Source organism: Macrosteles quadrilineatus, unplaced genomic scaffold, assembly GCF_028750875.1.
Source record: "Macrosteles quadrilineatus isolate MER2022 unplaced genomic scaffold, UCM_ALF_1.0 Scaffold_5__1_contigs__length_97177068, whole genome shotgun sequence".
NCBI classification, from domain to species: Eukaryota; Metazoa; Arthropoda; class Insecta; order Hemiptera; family Cicadellidae; genus Macrosteles; species Macrosteles quadrilineatus.
Window position 1 is genome coordinate 47,559,772 of NW_026542598.1, and position 23,632 is coordinate 47,583,403.

Genomic DNA, 23,632 nt, shown 5'->3' on the forward strand with positions numbered 1-23,632 from the left:
GAAAGGTCAACGTATAACATACTATTATAAAATAGCGTCCTGAAAACCAAAATAATATAAAAACATTTTCAAACTCCAATCAAGTTGGTGAATATAACCATGACAATCTATAGATATAATGAATAATACGCAGAATAAAGAACTTTATTTTTCAATAACACAAATATGAAACATTTATAACAATACACAACGAATACAAAAAATCACCAAGGAAAAGATTAAATGAATAAGAAATGAACGTTTAGAAAACCTGTCAACAATCAACAAATTACTACAGGTAAAAGTCGTGCAGACCAGCGGAGTAAAGCTGGTTCAGGCAGTACAGTAAATCTAGTATAAATGGTGTTTAATAATGTAATTACTGTAAGTGCTGAAGTTATGGCCGCGACGGGATTCTTGGCTCAGGTTTTTGTCGTCAGTCCGTCTGTGAAGTAATGAATTCTCGCGCGGTGGTCGATCCACTCACTAGTGGACAGTTTGACTTATTTGCGGTCGGATTCGAGTTGTCCACAAATGGACTAGTGGACGGAAAACTCTAGGTATCGTGCACTATAAAACAGTCTCCAAGTTATAATGTGGGTTACCATCAATTTTCAATGAACTGTAAAGATTCGAAACGTAATTAATGTATGTATTTCAATCAATAGGTTTACTCAAAGTACAAGTATAAACCCCTAAGTGTGTATATTTATACTGAACGGTTTTGAAAGCTTTTGGTTATATTGGATGTAGACAAAAGTAGTTCCAGACAACATTTTTTCAAGAAGATTGAAATTAAGAGTGGTGTACAATCTGGCTATAAAGCTACATAAACTCATTGCATTTACAATTAATTTATCTGAAAACCGTTGTGAATAATTGAAATTAACGAAAATATTTCACATGAATATTGAAGGTCCAAACCTGTTTTTCCGGAGTTTTTTTATCCCCGGGTTAGTGTTTTATATTAGGGAAGCTTGCCTATATTACTTGTATCAAAATATAAGGTAACATAATTTTCCTGAAAGCTTAAATGGTTATTCGGTAGCTAATCATTTACTCCACATTGTTTTACAACATTGTTTTTGACATCCAACAAATCTAGAGGAAACCAAGATAACCTACCCTAAAACACCGCAAGTGGTAACTTATGAAATTTAAAAAGATTGCAATTTCTTCGTGTTACATTACAAGACGTTTACACCGTGGCAATTTCTTCGTACAGACCCTACTACGAGTGTTTTCCACCACACCCCGCCGTCGCTACCGTGTGGCCGGCGAGCTGCTACTGTTGCTATGCGCTCGTCATTACAAATTCCCGCGGTCGACCATTGTCGAAGCCCCGCAGTTTGTCACTGTCGCGGAGGCGATACATTTCGCACTTAGCTGCCGCAATCATTGCCCCGCTGCTCCGCAGTCCGGCCACGTCCGTCCCCCTCGCCCCGGACCCGGGCTCTCTCCGGCGTTATTGCGATTTATGGAGTCGTCCGTTTTTCCCGGTGAGAGGGTGATAAATCTGGAAAATGAGGGTGGCGCGACACACGACACGTCACAACTGTGAAAAGTGCAATTGGCGCTCTAGAGGTGTAGCAGACAATGTACGCTCCACCTGCAAACTTTGTACAACTTGTATGTTCAAACTGGTTACACATGACTAAGGATCAAATTAAACAATTTTGTCACCAGCCCCATTATACTTGCCAACATTACACACTCTTACCACACCCAAAACATTTCCATGTCACAAATCTGAAGAGACAATCGAAAATGTCATCTTAAATGTCTGACAAGTGTCAAATTAGTTTCAATCAGAACAGGTCACGTGGACCAGTAGCACATCAACACTCGAGATGACGACGAACAACGACGATTATCATCTAATTAACTAGATAACGTCACTCGGAGACCAATCAATGTCAAATGTGGAGAAACGTTCAACAGCTGTCGCCCGCTCCCTCCAGAACTTCACACATGTAGACATTCTCCCCGATCTTCCCGCCGATTCCGCCGATATCTCTCTCGACGCATATTAATGTCCTATTTGAAGACTTTAGCACGCCGCCGCCAATTTGTAGCCCTCCGCCTTAATTGGGGCCCTATCGCGTATCTCACGTCATCTCGCGGGAGCGGCTATAATTATTTTATAAGTTTCTGCCTTTATTATGGAAACGGAAGGGAATTAATTAAATTAGTCTGATTTATGGGCCTATCTCTGTCTCGGGATGGTAATGTGGTTTTGATACCAGTAGTTTGGTGAGTGAATCGAAGCGTCGGAAGAATGCGTTTCATCTAGGGAACATTGCTATGTGCAACATCAAAAATAATACTTTTACTTTGTGATGGTCTATTTTTTTTGTATATGTAAATACTTAATCACTATACTGTATATCGTAAATGCAACATAATCTACAGTAAAATTTACAACATACTATGATTGTCAAATATTTTGCACATCGAAGTAATTAGCATCCTTCTAATAGAATACTTCCAGTTTTCACACGAGTGAATAGGGTGATTGTAGAATCGAATGAGAATCTCTGTGTACAGTAGTTTTGCTATCCAGATCAGCTGTTACTTAGGACCATTTAAATAGACAAATTTTCATGGTCCAGTGAAGGTGGTCTTATTATGCAAATTATTTCACTTGTCAACGTATACTGCGTATTTTTGTAATTTTACATTTCACTTCATATAGGGGCGCACGCAGACGTCTATTGACAGCTGATAATAGCCAATCAAAACCCTTATCAGTTATCGACTGAAGGCCATTCACTTAATGAACAATATGGCCGCCATGCTCCCGCAGTAATGGATTCAATATAGGTTATCTGGTGAAATCTGATACACAAGTAGTTGATGGGATTTTACCAGCCGAGAATACAACGATAAGCTTAATACATTGTTGTGAACGCTTACAGTTTGTCGAAACAGTTGATATTCGGTACTGATCGAAAAAGAAGAATTTGTTGGATGATATGGAAATGGTGTAAATACCTGGTTAAGGTCATCCTTAAAATTGCCTTCTGCAAACCTTCAGTTTCGGCATCTAGTTTTTCATACATCATCATCCTCTGCTAGGATCGTCACGCCTAAAAAAGAAAAAGTACATGTGTGTATGTGTACCACATCGTAAATAACTGTAAACAATTTATGTAAAACTCTATTTTTAAAATAAACTTTGCAATACTATGAATTCATCCTGTACATTCATAAGGCAAGAACATATACATATACATTCAATTAAGGTAATTATACTAACTTATATTCAACCCAGTTAGTTAACGTTCGATTAATATGGTTCGCTAAATTGTAATTGGTGATGTTTGAATAAAACCTGACCAGAAATAACTCAATAACTCAGTTATTTAACCAAGTGAGACATAATATACAGACACCGGCTACGTCACACGAAAAATGCAATTTAGATTAGAATGATAAAAACGAAAAACAAAACTTTATACAACGGTTTTTGTTACCGTTTTCAATAACTTCTAGTTTAGTAGGATCCATTTTATAATTTTTTTGGATGTATTACTGTAGACTCTCGTATTTGTTTAAATCAAATTAGTAGTTTCCTTTCTAATATTCAATTTATAAAGGTGTTTGTCTTTTTTAATTTCTAGTAGATGTAGGTAATAGCATCGAACAAATGTTAAATACTTTGTATATTGCCTAACAATGGTTTACAAGAACTCTTCCCCCGATCACAGATCAACAGTCTATCCGGGGGAATAATTCCATGTAATATATTGTTCTGTTATTGTACAGTTTAATTTTTGGAATAAAAGTATTTTGATTTATAGCACATATTTTATTTTCAGGGATGATTTGAATTATAGCCGTCAGCAACTAAACACTTGGTTGAGTTCACTTTGAAAACAGGACTATTTTAAACTCCAAACGTACGTAAAATAATCCAAACGAAAGCATTGCGAGTCATTTCTGGACAGAGGCAGAGAAGTAAAAAGGAAGTCGGAAAAGTTAAAACATTATAAACGGAGTGGAGAGCAACATGTCTCGGACCGGAACAAACTATTTACGGATATCGGAGAGTTCGGAACTTCTTTCCACTCAGCAGACGGGGAAGTTCTTTCCACCCCTTGTAGGAGGGAGGGGGGATCAGATAAAATCACTGTCTTACATAATTCAGCCTCTTGAACGGACAATCTCGCCATCTTGCTGCAGTAAGTGCTGAATACGCCACTTAACTAAGTGCAATGATTGCGAATACCACTTAACTGTTATTAACGGTACTTGCTGCACCAGTTGTTCCAATTTGTAAAAATATCAATTGTATTTTTCAACACATTATTTTATTTGACCACCGCTTTGTCTGTTTATTGCCCTGCAGATTATTCACTTAGGATCCTATAAAGTTTAGTGGGGAGTTTATCCTTACAGAAAGGTTCTTTTCCTCGATGAGACTTGTGTATTTTCTAGATATATGTGTCAATATTTAGGCTACATTGGGCTCTGAACCAGGAGTAGTGGCATTACCACATACAGTAGGCCTAGTTAAAATTTGTTGATCAATGGACTGATTAGGACCACTAGACTAGTTGATTGTTATTTCAACAAATTAAACTGTCTTCTATTACAAATATTTTCCGTACAACTATTATTTGTTTGTCTTAGTTTGATACAGTATATTTCCACTACTTTTAAAATCATTAGGGATAATATGTACATCTTCCCCTTTTCTCCTTAAAATCTGGATGATGAAAGTTTCACAAAATTATTTTCTGTTTATTAAATTTCTTTGAATAATTTAATTGTGGTTAGAAATACAAATTATTAGACCTGCAACTATGATGTATTTTAATGTTTTAATTTGTTTTAATCACACTTGTTTTTATAAATTAACTAGTGTACCGGTTGCTCGAATTCGAGCAATTGCTAAGTCTTACAGGCGTTATAATAAAACGAATAACAGTAATAATTTCTGATTACTTTAATAGATTCGACTCAAAGTGACATCATTTGGAAATACTCAATATGTACATAAAAGATCAATATAATCAACATATTTTCAAAAGCTAATCTTCTTTTTTAGTGTTTTCTACAAATAGCCTTACTCATAGCCGCATTTGTCCATAATAACTATTATTAAAAAAAAAAAAAACATTAGGCTATTTCTATTTCTTCTCCTTGGTGGTGTTCTGTGACTTTCCTATGTTTCCATAGTTTGCAAATCGGCTCTTTCAATGATTACTAAGAAATGCAGCACAGTGCTATTTCAGTTTTCTTTTTATTTTATCAAATTATCCAGGCTATCTCGCTTTTTTCCATTGTAATATTTACGCCAACCCAAATTCAAATGTTAAATATTTCATTTCAACCAAGTCAGTAAATGTTTGTAGCAAACTGTTAAATTAGCAAACTTATTGACTGTTTACAATCAACAACATGTCATCTTCTCACTTTTAATTTCTGACAATAGCTGGAGTTTCATAACTATTTTTGTTTCCCATGTTAATCTTATGGAGAAATACGAAGCTTTAAAGGGTCCCAGGGCCTCACTCTCTAATTATTTCCCTAAAAAGAAAGTTTCCTGCACAACTTCACGTTACGCTCTTTCCAATGACACTAAAAACATATCAATCGGCTCAGTAGTTTCGGAGGAGTAATTGTCACAAAAAACCTGCTTGCGTATTAAATAAGTAATAGATTTTACATTTTTTAAATACTGATAACTAGTCTTAACTATGGAAGCCAGGACGATCAGAGCAGCGCTCAATGAAGAACTTAAAGTGCACGAATGCACCACTCAATTAATTAAAGGTGCGCCGATAATTAATGGAACCGATAAATCGTTACGATCTAGTTATCCGCCCAGCTGACTGAAATACTAATGCGAAATTATTAACAATATTATCCTGGAGGAATTACGATAACGCCGGGGTAGGGTAATTTAATTACCTTTTATGTTTTATAGAACGGACTTCCTTTTACGGGAGCAACTGATGGGAGAGTAGCTCGGGACCGATGTATGCGATAAGTTGCATTCTTTGTAGTACGGAAGGCCAACGCTAGATTTATCTAGTAGAATTTGTAAATATGTTTAATTACCAGCCCAGTCATTAATTGTGTGGATTGCTTTGGTACTTACATAACGGGCGTTAATGCACCTAGAGGTATTTTTGCAGTCGGTGGTTTCATTGGAATACTGTAACTTATTTTATGAGATATTGTTATTGAAAATGTTTTTTCTTCCATTATATGCTGTAAGTAAAATTACTTTTGTTAGTTAAATTAATAATATAAAATTAAAATTAATTTGTTTAGCCCCTGAGCTGTTGGACATAATGTAAGACTAAATTACTTACGTAATCCCGTCACAGCTCCATAAAATATGTCAATTCAACTCTACATAATATGTACCTGAAGCTGACGATGGTGTTGTAACACCGAAACATGTCCTGAATTTACATATTTTATTGTGCTGTGACCGGATTACGTAAGTAATTCAGTCGAAGTACCACGTAGATTTTGTAGATTTATTAATATATTTTATAATTACCAGTACAATGTTAAAGGGAAAACTAATGATTTACAAGTTTATGTAATTAAATTCAGCTAAGAAAATTAGGTACTATTGTATTTTCATGGCCAATGAAATCGCAGTGAGTGATACAAAATGACAAACGACAGAATACTTTCCAACAGTTTCTAATAAACATTTCTAACAAACGGTATGATTAAAAAGGCTATTATTTGGACAAAAGAACCAAAGAGATTTAAACTGGGACTGATATGTACAGGACTATTTAAATTAGTACAAGAAAATGTCAAATTTCAAAACTGAAAAATAAAATGACTCGGTTGTATCAGATCGACAAACCAATTATACACATATAATAAACGAATCCCTGCATGCAAGACCCCTCTGATAGTATATCCTTTGAAACAACATAAATCGAATGTAAAGTGATAGTTTGTTTAACACTAGAGACAAAGTGTTATAAACACCCATCAAAGCGAAGGGAGAATATCTGCTTCAATTAACATCACCAAGGGGTTGCAGGGAAGGGGCGGCAGCAGGTGCTCTTTACTGCCGCAATTATAGGCTCTTTTATAGCCCACAAACTGAACCCAGCTTATTAGCCTGCTACCCTGTGTTTAGCCTGTCTTGTTAGCCGATTATATCAAAGGCCTCTTCATCACAACCCTGTGGTTAGCCTGCTAAAGGCTTCTCTATATCCTACAATGTGGTTTTACTTACTTTGTGGTCGTTTGACCTTTATAACATCATCATAATTGGGTGATGGTGTAGACTAAACTGTGGCTAGCCTGCTAAAGGCTTCTCTATATCCTACACTGAGTTTCTACTTACTTTGTGGTCGTTTGACCTTTATAACATAATCATAATTGGGTGATGGTGTAGACTAAACTGTGGCTAGCCTGCTAAAGGCTTCTCTATTATATCATACACTGAGTTTCTACTTACTTTGTGGTCGTTTGACCTTTATAACATCATCATAATTGGGCGATAGAGTTTCCTAACTGCGGTCAGCCTTCTAATGGTTTCTCTACATCCTACAATGTGGTTTTACTTACTTTGTGGCTTTTTGGCCTGTATTATTAGTTGATTACAGCAAAGATGGTGGTTTTTTAATGGCATTTTTTAGTGGTTCGTTGACATTTTTTGTTGATAATATTAATTCGCCCATAAATACCATCGCAACCAGGTTCAAAATCTCACACAAAAGCTCTAGTTTTAACATTTTCTTTTAAGTTTTGCAATCTTTGAAGTATTAATTTGCATGGTTTGCTCAGGTAAAAAATATTTAATAAAAACTACTAAGACGGTAGAGATTGTTTTTCCGTTTATTTCAAAACATTTGATTATTATATTACTTTTATAAAAGTTTTGTATCGAACAATTTGTTGATTCCACAAATGACAATTTAACATCGGTAAATATTCACGTGACGGGTTTTACATTGGTAAATATGATTTACAACGGTTTTTGAAGAACGTTAAATTTTCAATAGTTTTAGCGAAAATAAAACAACACATTTGAAACTTTAAGCTGTAATGCACTGTACATATCCTTTAATAGTACATAGCACATTATTTACCCACATGTAGAACTAAAACAAAGTGCAATTCCACCCGTTGTTGTACAATGTTAAACTAACCAAGGTGGAAGTCAATAAAACACGCGGACCAAACACGAACGCTAAAGAGGTGTAAGAACAAGTGTAAACAAAGTGTGGGACGAGCATATGCACTTGTAAAAAACTCATTTCCAAGTTAATAACGGGGTAGTTTAAGTGTTTGCGGGTGCGGAGAGGGGAGGGAGGGGGTGGTGAAGAGAGGGAGGTTGTGAGTTGTCTCAGGTTTACAAGTTCGATCAATATCGCACACGTTACTCTTGTCTTGTCGTATCTCTTCACAATGTTACAAGCTTCTGACAAATGTGTATTCTCTCTGAATCAGTCAAACCTTATGTTTTAGAAAATACGTCTTGTAACTTACAAAACCTTCGGGAGATTCAAGGATTTTATTAGATTTGTTGGTACTGAATTTAATTAATTTTCCTTTAATCTAGTAGACGTTTGAATTGTAAGCATAAGTATTTTCGATTAAATGTTGAAATGGGTGAAATTTGATGCTTGTTCATATAGAATTAGGTTGAATTTTGAAATTTTGAACAAAAGCATTCATCAGTACTAAAACGAACTGTTATAGCGAGTGGTTATTTATGCAAGAACTAGGCACTCATTTTCTATTTGCAAAATACACCCTCTTCGGTCGTTTTAGTGTTCAAAAAATATTTTACAGCCCAAAAAAGTGTATGACCACCAAGGTTTTTACTATTAAGTCAACTAAATTTCCACTCAAACCACAAATTAACTTATTGACGATTGTGTAGCATTAATACTCTTCTTGATTATAAACTAACAGCACATTCTCAACTATGAATGATAAGTTAAGAGCCCGCAGTAGCAAACCAAAAAGCAATTTTCCGCAGCCAAGTCTCCAAGTGAGTTGAGAATGAGTTTACACAGCCACTAATGCAATTGAATAGTGATTCTCCTGATGGCATATTACTGTGTTGCTTTTGAGTGGTTAAATTCAACCAGTTTCTAATGCTTGGTAAAACTTTTAAACCTTTTTGTTTTGTACAATTTTTTTTACAAATTCCAGGTTAACTGGCTCCATTTTTAAATAAAAAAATAGGACCTATTAAAATATTATCAAATGTTCCAATTATTTAAAAGTGGCGTTATTTATGGATTCAGCGTGTGTTGAAAAACTAATGTTTGGTTGTTGGCCTTTTGATTGGACACTAGAATATGAAGGTAAATATAAAACAAACTCATATTTACAGTTGGCAGTTACTCGAAGCACATACGACTCTGTATGTGTTATTTCTGAATAAAAATCTTTTCACTGTTACTATAAACAAATACTCAGCCTGTGAATTTCCGCGTGATGTTGAATCAACGAAAACATATTATTGCAGCTGTTGTCATGAAAATTCTACTGCATTTTGTTTATATATAAAAACAAAAAATCCAGTGAACAAATTATGACGGTAACAAGTCGTCAAATTCCCTTTGCCCAGCTAGACTGCAAATCCTTTCAACAATGGAATATGAAATTTAAAGACCTACAGGGGAAACCTTTGACAAAAACACACCTTTTGACATTCAGGGAGACATAAACCGCCAACAGGGAAAGCACGGCTGAAGCTCATAAGAAATGCGAATCATATGACGTGGTATTTTTATGACTCTCCCATTCAGTTGCCCCCCGCCGTCCCGTCTTATTCATGACTCCCTAATGGTGTATGTCTTTATTCGGATCCAGTCCGGATAGAAAAATATTCCGAGATTGCCGAGACTCAGATTTATTCCTCGTCGTTCCCGCGATATTGTTTGGGTCACGCGCGCTTTCCCGGGCTTTCTTGATTTATACGCTCATGAGAGGTGGCAGCGGGTTATGTATGGTGGGAACAGGGTCCCGTATTGACGCGTCTGTCTAAATATGTTGATATATATTTTACAGAATGGTAAATCATGGATTCACTTAACCGTTTGAACGCGTGTTGATACTAAAAGTTCTTGGTTTAATTTATTATTTATTATTATTTTTTTAAACCTCGCTTAGTGAGCACTGTATTTAGATTTCTCCAGCAAACTATTTTACATAACTTACAGGCTTAAAATAAGTTTTTTTGATAGTTTTTAATTATAAGTTATTCTACTAACTTGCTTTATTTGTATTTCGTCCCTTGCTACGTTTTAAATTAGTGAAACCTGCCAAAGTATATATTAAATTAAAATACACACGTTTAGAGTTACAAGATAATCAACAACAGTCTGCTACCACTTAACATTTCACTGAACTTTCCCTAGGAAAACTACACAATAAGCGCGCAAAACTCCCTAATAAAGTTTTTATGTCGCTGATTAACTAAAATTACCGGTTGCGCTTATCTATCAACCATAAATCTGCCAGACAGGACGTCGTCGAAAAAATTAACATCCTTTAGAACAATCTTTAATTAATCTTGTATCCCATACTTTTACTTTTTGCTCTCGAATTTTGTATTCATGACAGCCCGGTAATAATTAATTTACGATGTGTTTGCAATGTAAAATTATTCGATTACCATACCTAATGGGAGTTCATGTTCAATTTGATGTAATTATTAGCAAATTACTTCACCAACCTGGTTTGCTCTTGTCCATATTTTATTAACTGTAATTGATTTAATGCGGTGCGATTTTGCAACCGTTTTGAAATTATTATACCTCTTTCGTAGCTCTAAACGCTCAGAGAATGTACAAGTTTCCGCGTTCTTAAAATTTGAAATGAAATCGATTACATACTGCCAGATGTATATGCTTTGTACAACTATTCGAAAGGGGAAATTGTTATTCTTAATCAAAAATGCCATGTGGTATGGTGAAGTATACATCCTAAAATCAACGATCCTATCTATATGGATCAGCTGTTGTCAATTGTTATTAAAAGAATCGTAGTTAAAAGAGCCACTCACAAAATCTGCTGACAACTAAAACTAAATTTTATCCCTCACTTTTTTACTGTGAGGACTAGTTTATGTGGCAGTTCATGTGGTAGTTGGTGTAGGAATCAGTGCTTGACAGCGCTCCCTGTCTACGTATAATTTCAGTACACGGATCGTGACGAATGAAAACATTGAAAACTACTATCAAAAGTCGATGGTAATCTCTCAATGAAACAGAAGTCGACACACGACTTGTAGACTAAAAGATAACCTATAAAAAACTGTTGACTCGATTTCGAGCAGCGTACTCGAAAACTTATCAGTTTGGCACGGAGCACCTGCCTGAGAAGCAGCGTAACAGCTTTCGCCTCAAGGTGTGGTGAATCTGTGATAACGGTGATTGATGTCGGGCCCTCTGAACTGATAACAGAACACTGATTCCTCTTATCACGTTGTTTGTCCACATCGTAGTCAGTTCCTTTACACGAGCCGCCGACCCGTCCAGGTGCGGTACTCGGTACTCGGTCGTCAGATCAGTTGACTTATCACTCAGCAAACCGCGTTTCAAGTGCTCTACATTACTGATGATTTTTGTAGTTTTGAAACACTTCGGTGTTTTTTATTGACGATTGACACGACATTAACTGCACGTTTTCCCAGATTCATTGACCTCGTAAATCACCAATATCCACCAATAACATCCTATTGTCCGGTTTCTCCCTTGGTCGCTACCACATCGCTACGGGAGTGAGTGGCGTAGTCGCTGGCCAGCTAAGTGATCACGAACCTACTTTCCCGCCTAATGGTTCATGGTGACATTTCTGAGGTGGCTTTCACGCAATACATCCACTCAAATGTGTCACTTTATCAAAATGGCGGCCGTGATCGGTCTTGCGTATTACATCACAATATTGCAAGACCGCTGGACTACGGTTTCGTCATTGGGTTAGGCGTAGTTTGTGTCCGAGCTGTGCACTTAGAAGATTCCGGAACACGTACATCGTTAAGAGTTAAAAAAATATTGTCAATTTGTTAAATCTGTAAAAATGTTCCGTGCCAATTGGAATGTTATATTGCCAGTGTAGGCGATATGTCTAGCAGTTAATTTTTCCCATTGACGCTGAAATTGATGGATTCATTGGCCCAAAGGCTTACCCTGTATACTGTAAAAGTGAGGAGGACATTCGAAAACACGTCAAAACGGGAGGAGGAAGTTCTGAAATATTTACACATAAACATTTTAATACTTTTATACTTTACAATGAAATGGTGACCATTGTCTGAGGATAGTCGTTTAGCAGATTAAAAGGCAAATTAAGTCCACTCAAATACAAAAGCCATTTTTCTCGCAGCCCCTTTCTACTTTAGTACTTCTTCAGTTGTATTTGAGGGATTTTGCGGGCATTTTACATCACTATTTAAATATTCGGAATCTTAATCAGGTAAAAAACCCCTAAAAACACAACAAGGTTTTCACACAATCCCATCCAATGCAAAAAAATAACAACAACAAAATCACAGAAACTTGAATTAGTCAAAACAAAAAAACAACAAATACTGAAAGGAAACAATAATAATAGTTATATTATTACATCATTAGATAAAGACTCTACTTAGGCGTATTTTAAGCTAGGTATGAAGAAAAGAAAAATGTTTATTTAAGTAATATGCCTGTAATATAAGAACCTATATAATGTAGCTTATTACTGACTAATACGCTCAATTGTTTCTGACCTCACAATTCGAACACATGAGACCACACCTAACATTTACCTTACCAAAAGTTACAATATTTTCCCCCCTAACGATATATGTGTATTTGCAGAGTAACCCGTACGGTCTGAAGGAAGGCGGTACGACGGATATGTCTGCATGGACCAGTGCTGGACTACAACCCTCCACGGGCTACTACCCATACGACCCCACGCTAGCGGCCTACGGGTATGTATCTTCACAATCACTAATCTGATCAAGAGTGTTCCAAAGCTTATAATTCACAAACATCTAATTTATCATGATAACGATTTGCATTATGGATTTCGAAGCAATTAGTAGCGTTGTGTGCCTTATTTTTAGAGCAATGTCTACTGCCTCCTTCGATCCAGCATATTACTACTATTGGAAATACGTATTACACTAAAATCATTCAGTGTTGTTAAGCATATTTTCTAACGTCTTCAAAAAATATTTTTATACTTGCATATCTAAATTTTGCAATTTTCCCTTTTGGATGGATTTGAAATAGTTCAGCTCTTACATAATACGTTTGCCAGAGTATAAATTCAGTAGATTTTCTACGCTCAATTCATAAAAATCTTTCTCCACAATATACTATTGGACGCAATATACAGTCCATAGTGACATTAAATATAGAAATCGCGAATTTCACTTCATTAGTGGAAATCATAGACTTATAGCATTATAACTCAATAATAGTCACTTTTACCCTACTGAATTTATTATATTCATACTCAGGAAACCGTAAATACTCAAGTAACGTTTGTATTAAAAGAACATAACTTACTCAAAGAAATGTGTTCAATTAACTTCATGAAATAATATACATTATCATATTTGATACATTTTGCCATCGACAAAATCAGCGGAAAATTTCTAGTCGTAAAATGCATAGACGATGTCAGGACTCTTCTTTTTCGTCTAGTGATTAAAATAACTACTTTCCCCACGACGCATGCATTGAAAATGTGACTCATAAAGCATAAAATAATAGCTAAACTACATTTCATACCAACCCCTCAAACTTAAATACATCTAATCCCCCAGCCGTGCGAGTAGGTGTCAAGTATAGCGTCGACGGCAGTACATAGTTATTTGTTTTCTATTATTTCAAACAGCTGTTGAATCAATCGCAATACTATCGCTTTCACGTTCACACCCGCGCTAGGGCGGCGCCCTCTCCCTCCAAATTATAATGGCTTATCATCGCGATAAAAAAAGGATTTTCCCTCGTCCCAATCCTCCCCTCAGATCTTCCCTTATATTTCTGAAACCCTCTCAGGCGTTTCCTTTAACTTTATAAGCCGTTATATCTTTTTATTTGCTCTCAGAGTTATATGACGAGTCTAATCCTACGTAACGTTGCGTTTTGAGTTATTGCACTTTACGCTTTATTTCAAGTACAACTTTACGTGTGCGTAAACGTAAACACTGTTATGGTTAAAGGGATAAACTTGAGGGTTTAACAGACAGAGTTCAGGTGGGTAAAATTGTTTAGCGTTATAGATTATGATTAACTATTGCAAAAACAAATACAAGTCGCACCTTTGGCATATAAAATATGATTTATTGACACTAAACCATAACCCCCAATAATCATATTACATATAAGCCAGATATAAATTGAAATTTGAGAAATTGGGTGAAGTGGAGTCTTCCGCACAGTGAAGGAGTCTAACCCACCTTAATTAGGTAAGAGCCTTACCTGTAAGAGTCATAATTCTTCATATTATATAAATGTGGACCAACAAATTAATTTAGACTCTGAATCACCGTAATAGCTATTGTCAGTAAATGATTCCAGCCTCCAAAACAGGTGTCCTGCTCCCAGAACAAAAAGTCAAAATACTGTTACAAGTCCAATGCTGTAGTCTTCAATTCTATAAGAACACAGTTTATTTTGTTACACATTGAAAGTTAGTTTAAATATCCTTTCTCCGACCAAACCTTTTAAAATTCATCTTTTAGGGTTATGTAGTTCTAAATTACCTACGTCTTACGAAGCTACATTTTATGGAGATATATTATTCAGAGTTACGTTTTACGAAACTACATTTTCGGAGTTGTGACTTTCGTAGCTGCGCCGGAAGAGCCGGAGGGTGTAAGGTGTTCGACCGTTTCACACCACGGGGCGAGTATGACGATTGTGAAGTATAATGGACAGCGAGTTGCATTTGTGCAAATGATATACAATTTACCCAGCCGGGTAATAACAGGCAGGGCAGGAAGCTACAGAAGCCAATTTGGGGGAAATCACGCGTTTAAATTACCCCGCGTAATAATGCTGGAAACCGCTCTTACTTTACATAATTTACGGCGTCTGTCAAATTTCTAGATTAATTACTATTTGGAACGGAAGTCGAAGCCTTTGAGATATCCTCGTTGGAGGGTCGGCTGAACGAGCTACTTGATTTTCGAAATCGTTTACACTTTTTACAGGATCGAGGATGGCGAAGTGAAAGTTGACCAGGTGGTTTCAAGATTCCAATATGCTATGGGTAGTAATGTTTATTAATTGACGTGTATTTTGATCGAAACAAAGAACTTTGACGTAAACGTTTAAACATTTTAAATTCATAAATGTATATACAGGGTGATTTGTACTCAGCGTGACAAAATTTTTTTGGTGCAAGTACAAAGTAAAATAAAGTGTGATGATGCATATCAAATGTTCCAAGTCTCAAAATTAGCGTCCCAAAAAATTATTTTATGTTTTTCAAAAATAACCATGCTTTTAAACTTAATACAGCGATTTCTTAATTACCTGTATATGGTTTTGAATAGATAATGTCATTTTCGTGTTCTACGTTAAATTTTGATCAAGAATAATGGAAAATGACGGAGGATCAGTTGTAATTACTCCATGGTAAATAGATTCAAAGATGAAAATTAAGATATTTGATAAACATTTTAAAAACAATTGTCTATTGCATTTTTCACACCCTGTATACAAGAAAGTGTCGGAATATGTTAAAATCTGCGCCATTTTATAGCATATGGTTGGAAAGCTTATAAAATGGCGCAGTTTTTAACATATTCCGACACTTTCTTGTATACAGGGTGTGAAAAATGCAATGGACCATTGTTTTTTAAAATTTTTATAAAATATCTTAATTTTTATCTTTGAATCTATTTACCATGGAGTTTTTACAACTGATCCCCCGTCATTTTCCATTATTCTTGTCCAATATTTAACGTAGAACACGAAAATGACATTATCTACTCAAAACCATATACAGGTAATTGAGAAATCGCTGTATTAAGTTTAAAAGCATGGTTATTTTTGAAAAACATAAAATAATTTTTTGGGACGCTAATTTTGAGACTTGGAACATTTGATATGCATCATCACACTTCGTTTACTTTGTACTTACATCAAAAAAATTTTGTCACACTGAGTACAAATCACCCTGTATACATTACTGCATTACCATTGAATTGAAACTATTCAATGCCATATAAGTATAAAGTCAATAAATAAACTTAATTCACTTTCTAAATGTCCAAGGGTTATAAAATAACTAAAATTCCGCAACTTTTCATCTGGTCGTAAACAGTAGTAACGAGTGGCCAGAGTTACGCTCGCGCCATCCTGTTGTGACATCGCGCTAGTTCTGTTGTCATTATAAATCGGAATATTTGGCAGACGAGCCACACTTATCCCGTTAGTGTGGGACGAATGGACGAATATATAGCTGGGTAGGTGAGTCGTGGCTTCCCGCGTTTTGCGCCGCCTCCGACTCCCCGCCAAAATATTGTAGGTTTAAAATTCCGGGGGATTTAAATATATGTAGACAATTTATTAATAACAAAATGCCATGTAGATGCCAACTAACAAAAAAATTTAGAAGTTATTTATGGCAAGTTTTAAAATCGTGAAGTGTTTTAAAATTAAAATATTTTTTACCAACACTACTCTGTTTTAATGTAAAAGGATTTAGTAGGGAAAACAGCTGTTTTCCACCTTCTTAATAAAATTAAATTTCATTATGTTCAAAAATCTTATATGCTTAAAAAATTTTGCATCACTTATGACAGCTAGCCTGATCATACTACTGGACCCAAATACACGCGGTTGGTACCAAATGAAAGATATTTTCATGTAGATGTGTAGAATCCCTTTATAAATTGGCTAAACAAACTAAATTAATTTTAAATAAAAAAAAAATTAAATGGGCCTTATTGGTTGCCATGTTAGTGACGAAATAACAACAAAATATAAACCGAGGATACTTCGTAGCGTTTATTCTCTAAAAATGATTCTCTGAGAAAATGTTTTTCGGAGCAACGCCTGAACCTCTTTCTTGATAGCTAGTCACACTTTAACCTCCAACACAACTACAACCCTATTTCTGTTTTATACTAGCACACGCAAATACTATTACATTGATTTAACACATCCAGTTTGTTTGCCCAAACACAAGGGGCTCGGTTTAATTTCTGAATGAGTTAGTCACGGCGAGATTTAATAGTTGCACGTAGCGGTTGCGTGGAGCTACCGGTACCCGCTAGACCGGTGACCGGTGAGTAACTGGCTTCATGATCACCGACCGTTCCAGCCGAGCCTGCCGTGTTTATAACGAATATAAAGTCGAAAATACGTGCGTTCGCTAGATACATCACTCGGTAGTGTTTGACTCTTCGGTTTCGGCGACATCCCTCACGCAATTCTGACCTTAGTTTGTTTTCGTTGGGAATTTACAGTAATTTCCTGCTTTCATTTAATCTTGGCAACTGTAATTGATTGTTTTTACGTATAGTTCAGTATTGAGTGGTGATTGCCGAAAATGTTGAATTTTTAGGCAGTTGTGACACATAAAAGGTTTATTTGTGTTGTATTCTACAGCCGTTACAAAGCTCTGTATTCAATCTTGAGATAATTACCATCAAATATCCAAGTTAAAGTTTTTTAATTGAATAAATGACATAAAAGGGTAAATCAAGTAAAATTGTTAGTTATGAAGTTACATATTTGAAGAGAAATTTAGTTTGGGAAGAGAGGTAATCCAATTTTTTGCTGTGATGTTAAAACCTTGCTTTAGGCAGGGGTTGAATGCAATGGTACAATGATACATCCTACCCACGCCCACACATAGGCTACACACTTACTTTGGGTATTTAATTGTTTTGTTGTATATATGTAATTGTACATAACTAGGGATTGGTTGGTTTAGCCGATAGAGCGCTGTGTCCCCAGGTCCTGGGTTCAGCTCCTACCAACCACTATTGGTTATGAGGTCATAATTTTCCCTGTGGTTCTGAGCCAACATTACGATTAAAAGGCGATTAATCTTTCAAAGAAACCGTTCTCTATTCGAGAAAACTCTTTCCAGTTTTCCACTAGAAGCCTAATCACTTTCGTCTCCACTTTCCCTTTCGCCCTTACAACACGAGCCAAAGACAGTTTTAGCCACTCTAGTTTCCCACGGTCGCCACTTGCCACCTGGTAGCTGTTTGGTCGCATAGCTGCGAGGATTATTGGTATTGACTATTCTCAGCCCATAATCCCCTGTTTTCCCCTACCGCAGGAAAAACATCCGCGGGGTGAGATGAGCTGATTGGCCGGCCAACACTTATATCACAACAGATTAGTCTGAATCTGATACGAATTATTGACAAAGTAATATGCCTACGTCACGTGGGAACGAGAGTTACTTCTGTTGAGTGTCTAGAGTGGTTTGTTGTTGTCCGTAGAGGTCGACGTGCTTGGAGACATGAGTCTTGTACAAGAGATGTGTAAACATTATGCCAGGAGATCCAGAAGGACCGTGATGTTAATATGGACTTATGACCAATGTTTTGGATGCTCTGCAGACGAGGATGTATCTTTGTGGAAAGTTACATTTTAAATGTGCGGTATGTAAAAAATACTATAGAAGAACTGCTATGTTAAGTAAGCAATAAGATAGTCCTTGGAATTATGTTACTATGTTTCGTGTGTAAACATTATCTAGACAAAAAACCGAGAATTTCCATAGCTTGGCCAAGCATATACAATCATTGCATATTGTCTAACTCCAAGAGAAAACAACCCCGACGTCAAAACAAATCCGAAACCATGTAAAACGACCCGACTAATCTCATAACGGTGGAAACAAGAAAACACGAGTTATCGGAACTTTAAATCACAAACACAAATCCCTTTTATTAACGAGAGCCAAGAGGAGAAACATTTTGTTAAACCGTTCTGGTTAGGAAGCGACAAGAGGGATGCGCAGCGCGCGCAATTTGTCGGGGGCGGCTCAAAATGGCGGGTACCGGTCGATCGTGGCGCGGCGGACGGCAGGTGCTTCAACTACTTGAAGACACGGGTAATCTTGTTCTCAACAAAGAGCGAGCGAATTGATTCCAAACCTACCCCGACTTGCCGCAATCCTCAGGGGCGGGGGTGGGAGGGTCCCACTAGTTTGTGAAGCGATTTGTTTAAACGGCGACTCGTTGTCGTTTTCGTTTCTTCCACAATTGCTACTCTGTCTCTCGTGGCAATTGTGCATTTTGAGAAGTGTAACGGTAACTGTTATATTCGTGGTTGCGAATTTTCATCAGGCGTTGAGAAGTTTTGGTGATTTCAGAGTTTGTATCAATTTTCAAGAATCTGCGAACTAACTTGTTGGATTTGTGTTGCACAGTATCTACTCAAATGTTCCGTTTCAAAGGCATAAATTATATACAAAAAATTATTTATAGTCTATATATTCGTTTAAAAAACGTCGATACCTGAGATGTTTTTAGTGAACAATTCTGAGGACGAATGACATAATGACTCCATCAGTGCAGCTATACCATGTTGAACACTGTATTAAGCATTGCCAACAAGAATTGCATAAACGTTGATCATTTACATCACGCGTACACTGTAGCAATCCACCAAGAAAACAAGGCCCATTACCGAATTAAAATTCAAAACTTTTACAACCTAAAAAACCTATATCGACCGTCGAAACCAACGAGAGTATTAACCTAATCGCGCGATCTTATCAGAGATGAAATTATAGAAGCACATGTTGAACAGTTTCATGAACGGCCATCAATTGATATGCTGAATAAATTACTATTAATTGGTAAACTGCCTAAAAATACGGTTTATGAGCGAATTAGCATAAACAGGTGACCGGCGGTGCTCGGACCGAGCAGGTGGGGCTCCGGAAATTCACCTAAATAACAAATTCTACCTGTCCAAATTTTGACGGGGGAGATTATTTCAAAACAATAACCGGACGATGGTGTGAACGCGATCTAGTCCCTCTAATGCTTCCATTAGTTTTCCAGCGCGTGCGTTATTAATCGAACGCCGCTCGCCGGCCCCACTCTATTCACCATCATTAATAAAGCCGGGGAGAAATTTTCCCTGGGTTGGACCGTGTTTGATGGTTTTGAACTATATCGGCTTTTGGGTTGGATTGCAAATAGTTTAATTGTTAGCGCTGTAAATTTGTAGGACCCGAATTTACTTTTAGATCATTTTACTTGGTTTCATTTCCGATTTCTAAAAGGTCTTCTCGTAATAAATTTCTGACACGAACATTTTTTTATAATCCTTGACCATCATTGCAAATTTAACATTTCCGTGTTATCACAAAGTACGATACAAAACAAAAACCTCGTAAAACTCGTATAAAAGTATTTCTCCATAATTGGAAATTTGAAAATTCCATAGTGAACAGCCTTTATCACTAAATACATTACGAATCATCCCCATCTTAAAATTCACATAAGTAGAAAAAAATCGCAAAATAAATATGGAAACAAAAGAACAAAGTCACAAAAGGATGAATAACACATCGCTAATTCCCATTCCGCTTTTTTCCGTCGTGTAAAAAGCTTTACGCGAGACGCGCGGATTAGCGTGACGTTTTTCATCAAACGTCACAAAACAGCAAATCAAGGCGAACACCCTGACATCGTGACAGACTCTTCTGAAAGCTCTATTTGTTTTTCCCTATAAATAATGTATCGCGTACGGTAGCGCACCGCAGCCGTGTGGGGTGAGGGGGGGTATTAGATCGATGCTGTAACAAGCTCTTTGTTGTCATAGTTACCACAGCGTCCTGGAGTCGGAGTCTCTCAACCCTTCCGGCACAACAATGCTACAGGGGGTGGAGGGGTGAGGGGGGGGGGTACAGCGCAACTTGCTGGTTCCACAAGGCTGATGAAAGGGATGAGATTGCGTTTCCGATTGTTGAGTCTCGGGGTTGATTCCAAGTAAAACAAGAGACAATCAGATATATGTTTAGTGACGTACATAAATGTATCTGATGGGTGAGCGAACAGTGGAAGAGGAATACAGAAAATGGGGTTTTTATGAATTTAAAGATTAGTAAATATCTTCTGTGAATTTTAAGTCATACAGTGTACCTATAGTTTGGGTACGTGCACCGTAACATTTTCACAGTTTATTTGTTTATTTTCTTCTTACTGCGAAAATATTTATCATAACACACTCTTTGATTGTAAATTAAACCAATTTTTAACTTAAACACTAAGGTCCGATACATTTAACAATACCAACGAGCCCTGGGCATCCCAAACATCCCAAACCAGAATCTCAACAACCAAAACGTGTTCCGCAATTAATTGAAAAACAGATAAACAGTTAACGACAGAGAAAGCCAAAAACCATTAGAGCCGATTTATAACACCGGGGCCATCCGTTTAATTGTAACCGCTCGCCCAACAATTAATCCCCCGGCCATAAATAACGCAAATTAATTAGGTATAACGCGTTATTTATTTAAATATGCGCAGATAGAGCCATACCGTAATAATTAGCGAGGTATTATGTATCCAGAGATTATCAGGAGATGCCCATTATGTGCGATCTTCCCCTATAACCGTCTCGGGTTGTTGCCACGTCGTAAATATGATTGGGAATTTGCATGGATTATGCGCGGCTCCCGGCGACGCTTAATTATAACTGTTTTGTTTGGACGTTAATGATGTAAAATTGTTGCCGGTTATCTTTGGATCGCACATCCGTCGTGTCACTCAGTGTTCCACCTTCGACTCTCCACCTGCTACAGTTCACACTACCACATCGAGTACTTTATTTGGCTATTTTGTTTAATTAAGTTATATTGTTTCCTTGGAATATTGTTTTTAAGTCAGAATAGTTTTACAGTACTACTAAACTAAATTATGTTGTACAGTAGTTAACTTATCTAATGAAATGAAAACACACGGGTGGTTTTTAACATACAATCCAATCGATTTCTTGCGTTATTCATCGTAATTTAATGGCCGAGAGTAGTGCAGTAGTAATTTCCTCAATGTTCACTCATCTTAAAAATCACTTTCTAAAGTGTTTGTTACAAAAGTTTATGTAATATAGTGACTAAAATTTGCTTACTACAGAATTCTCCATTCAATCAACGACAAAATACAAGATATGGCAGACCTTAGTCACGTCACTTGTCTAAATTAAAATATAAGAATATATCTAGCAAAACAACGTTACCTATCCTTATTAAACCATCTAGACCTGATTCTGTGGTCACTTAAAATAAATCTAATAAAAAACAGATAGGTAGAAATGTATACTTCCAATAAGAAGAGTAACATCTCGGCGAGACGAAAATAAGGAAATAAAATGTGGATACAGGTGGAGTGTTTACACAGAGAGTCCCCAGAGAGCGGTCGCAACATTGGGGAAAACAGGGGCTTGGAGAAAAACAATCTAGAGAGTGGTAGTCCGCCATCTTGACTGGGGTTTATTGGTCCCAAGCCAGCGTGTCGCGGTTAAATGGGGTGAACCTCTCACATGTGTTGTGTACATGTTGTACATACAGTGTACACGACGAGGTAGGCTTACTGCACCACGTGTACACGGTACCATGGGGTGAACCTCTCACATGTGTTGTGTACACGTTGTACATACAGTGTACACGACGAGGTAGGCTTACTGCACCACGTGTACACGGTACAATGGGGTGAACCTCTCACATGTGTTGTGTACACGTTGTACATACAGTGTACACGACGAGGTGGGCTTACTGTACCACGTGTACACGGTACCATGGGGTGAACCTCTCACATGTGTTGTGTACACGTTGTACATACAGTGTACATGACTAGGTAGGATTACTGTACGTGAACACAGTACAATGGGGTGAACCTCTCACATGTGTCGTGTACAAGTTGTACATACAGTGTACATGACGAGGTAGGCTTTAGCTTACTGCGTCACGTGTACACGGTACAATGGGGTAAACGTTGTACATTCAGTGTACACGACGAGGTAGGCTTACTGTACCACGTGTACACGGTACAGTGAGGTGAACCTCTCACATGTGTTGTGTACACGTTGTACATACAGTGTACACGACGAGGTAGGCTTACTGCACCACGTGTACATGGTACAATGAGGTGAACCTCTCACATGTGTTGTGTACACGTTGTAAATACAGTGTACACGACGAGTCAAGCTTACTGCACCACGTGTACACTGTACAATGGGGTGAACCTCTCACATGTGTCAAGTACACGTTGTACATACAGTGTACATGACGAGGTAGGCTTACTGCACCACGTGTACATGGTACAATGGGATGAACCTCTCACATGTGTTGTGTACACGTTGTACATACAGTGTACACGACTAGGTAGGCTTACTGCACCACGTGTACATGGTACAATGGGGTGAACCTCTCACATGTGTTGTGTACATGTTGCACATACAGTGTACACGACGAGGTAGGCTTACTGCACCACGTGTACACTGTAGGCATACAATGGGCTGAACCTCTCACATGTGTCAAGTACACGTTGTACTAACAGTGTATGTGATGAGGTAGGCTTGCTGAACGTGTACATAGTACGGTATATTTACTGTATTATTTGACGCAACTCTTATATTAAATGTGTAGGTACACATAAATTATATGAGGTGTACACAAATAGGTTAGCTTCCATCATACAAAGTGTACGCAACAAAAA

At 37.1% G+C, this 23,632-nt stretch overlaps 1 protein-coding gene across 3 annotated transcripts in view; it reads left to right on the forward strand.

Moving 5' to 3' along the window:
* Positions 1-23,632, forward strand: part of LOC128995008 (homeobox protein araucan-like) — a 122,927-nt gene that overhangs the window by 72,984 nt on the left and 26,311 nt on the right. For all 3 annotated transcript variants that reach the window (XR_008490942.1, XR_008490943.1, XM_054419874.1), the window contains one exon: positions 12,789-12,904. Coding sequence is in view for 1 of the 3 variants with exons in the window: in XM_054419874.1 (XP_054275849.1) it covers positions 12,789-12,904 (116 nt within the window). In the remaining 2 variants the exon portion in view is untranslated. The remainder of the gene's footprint in view (positions 1-12,788; positions 12,905-23,632) is intronic.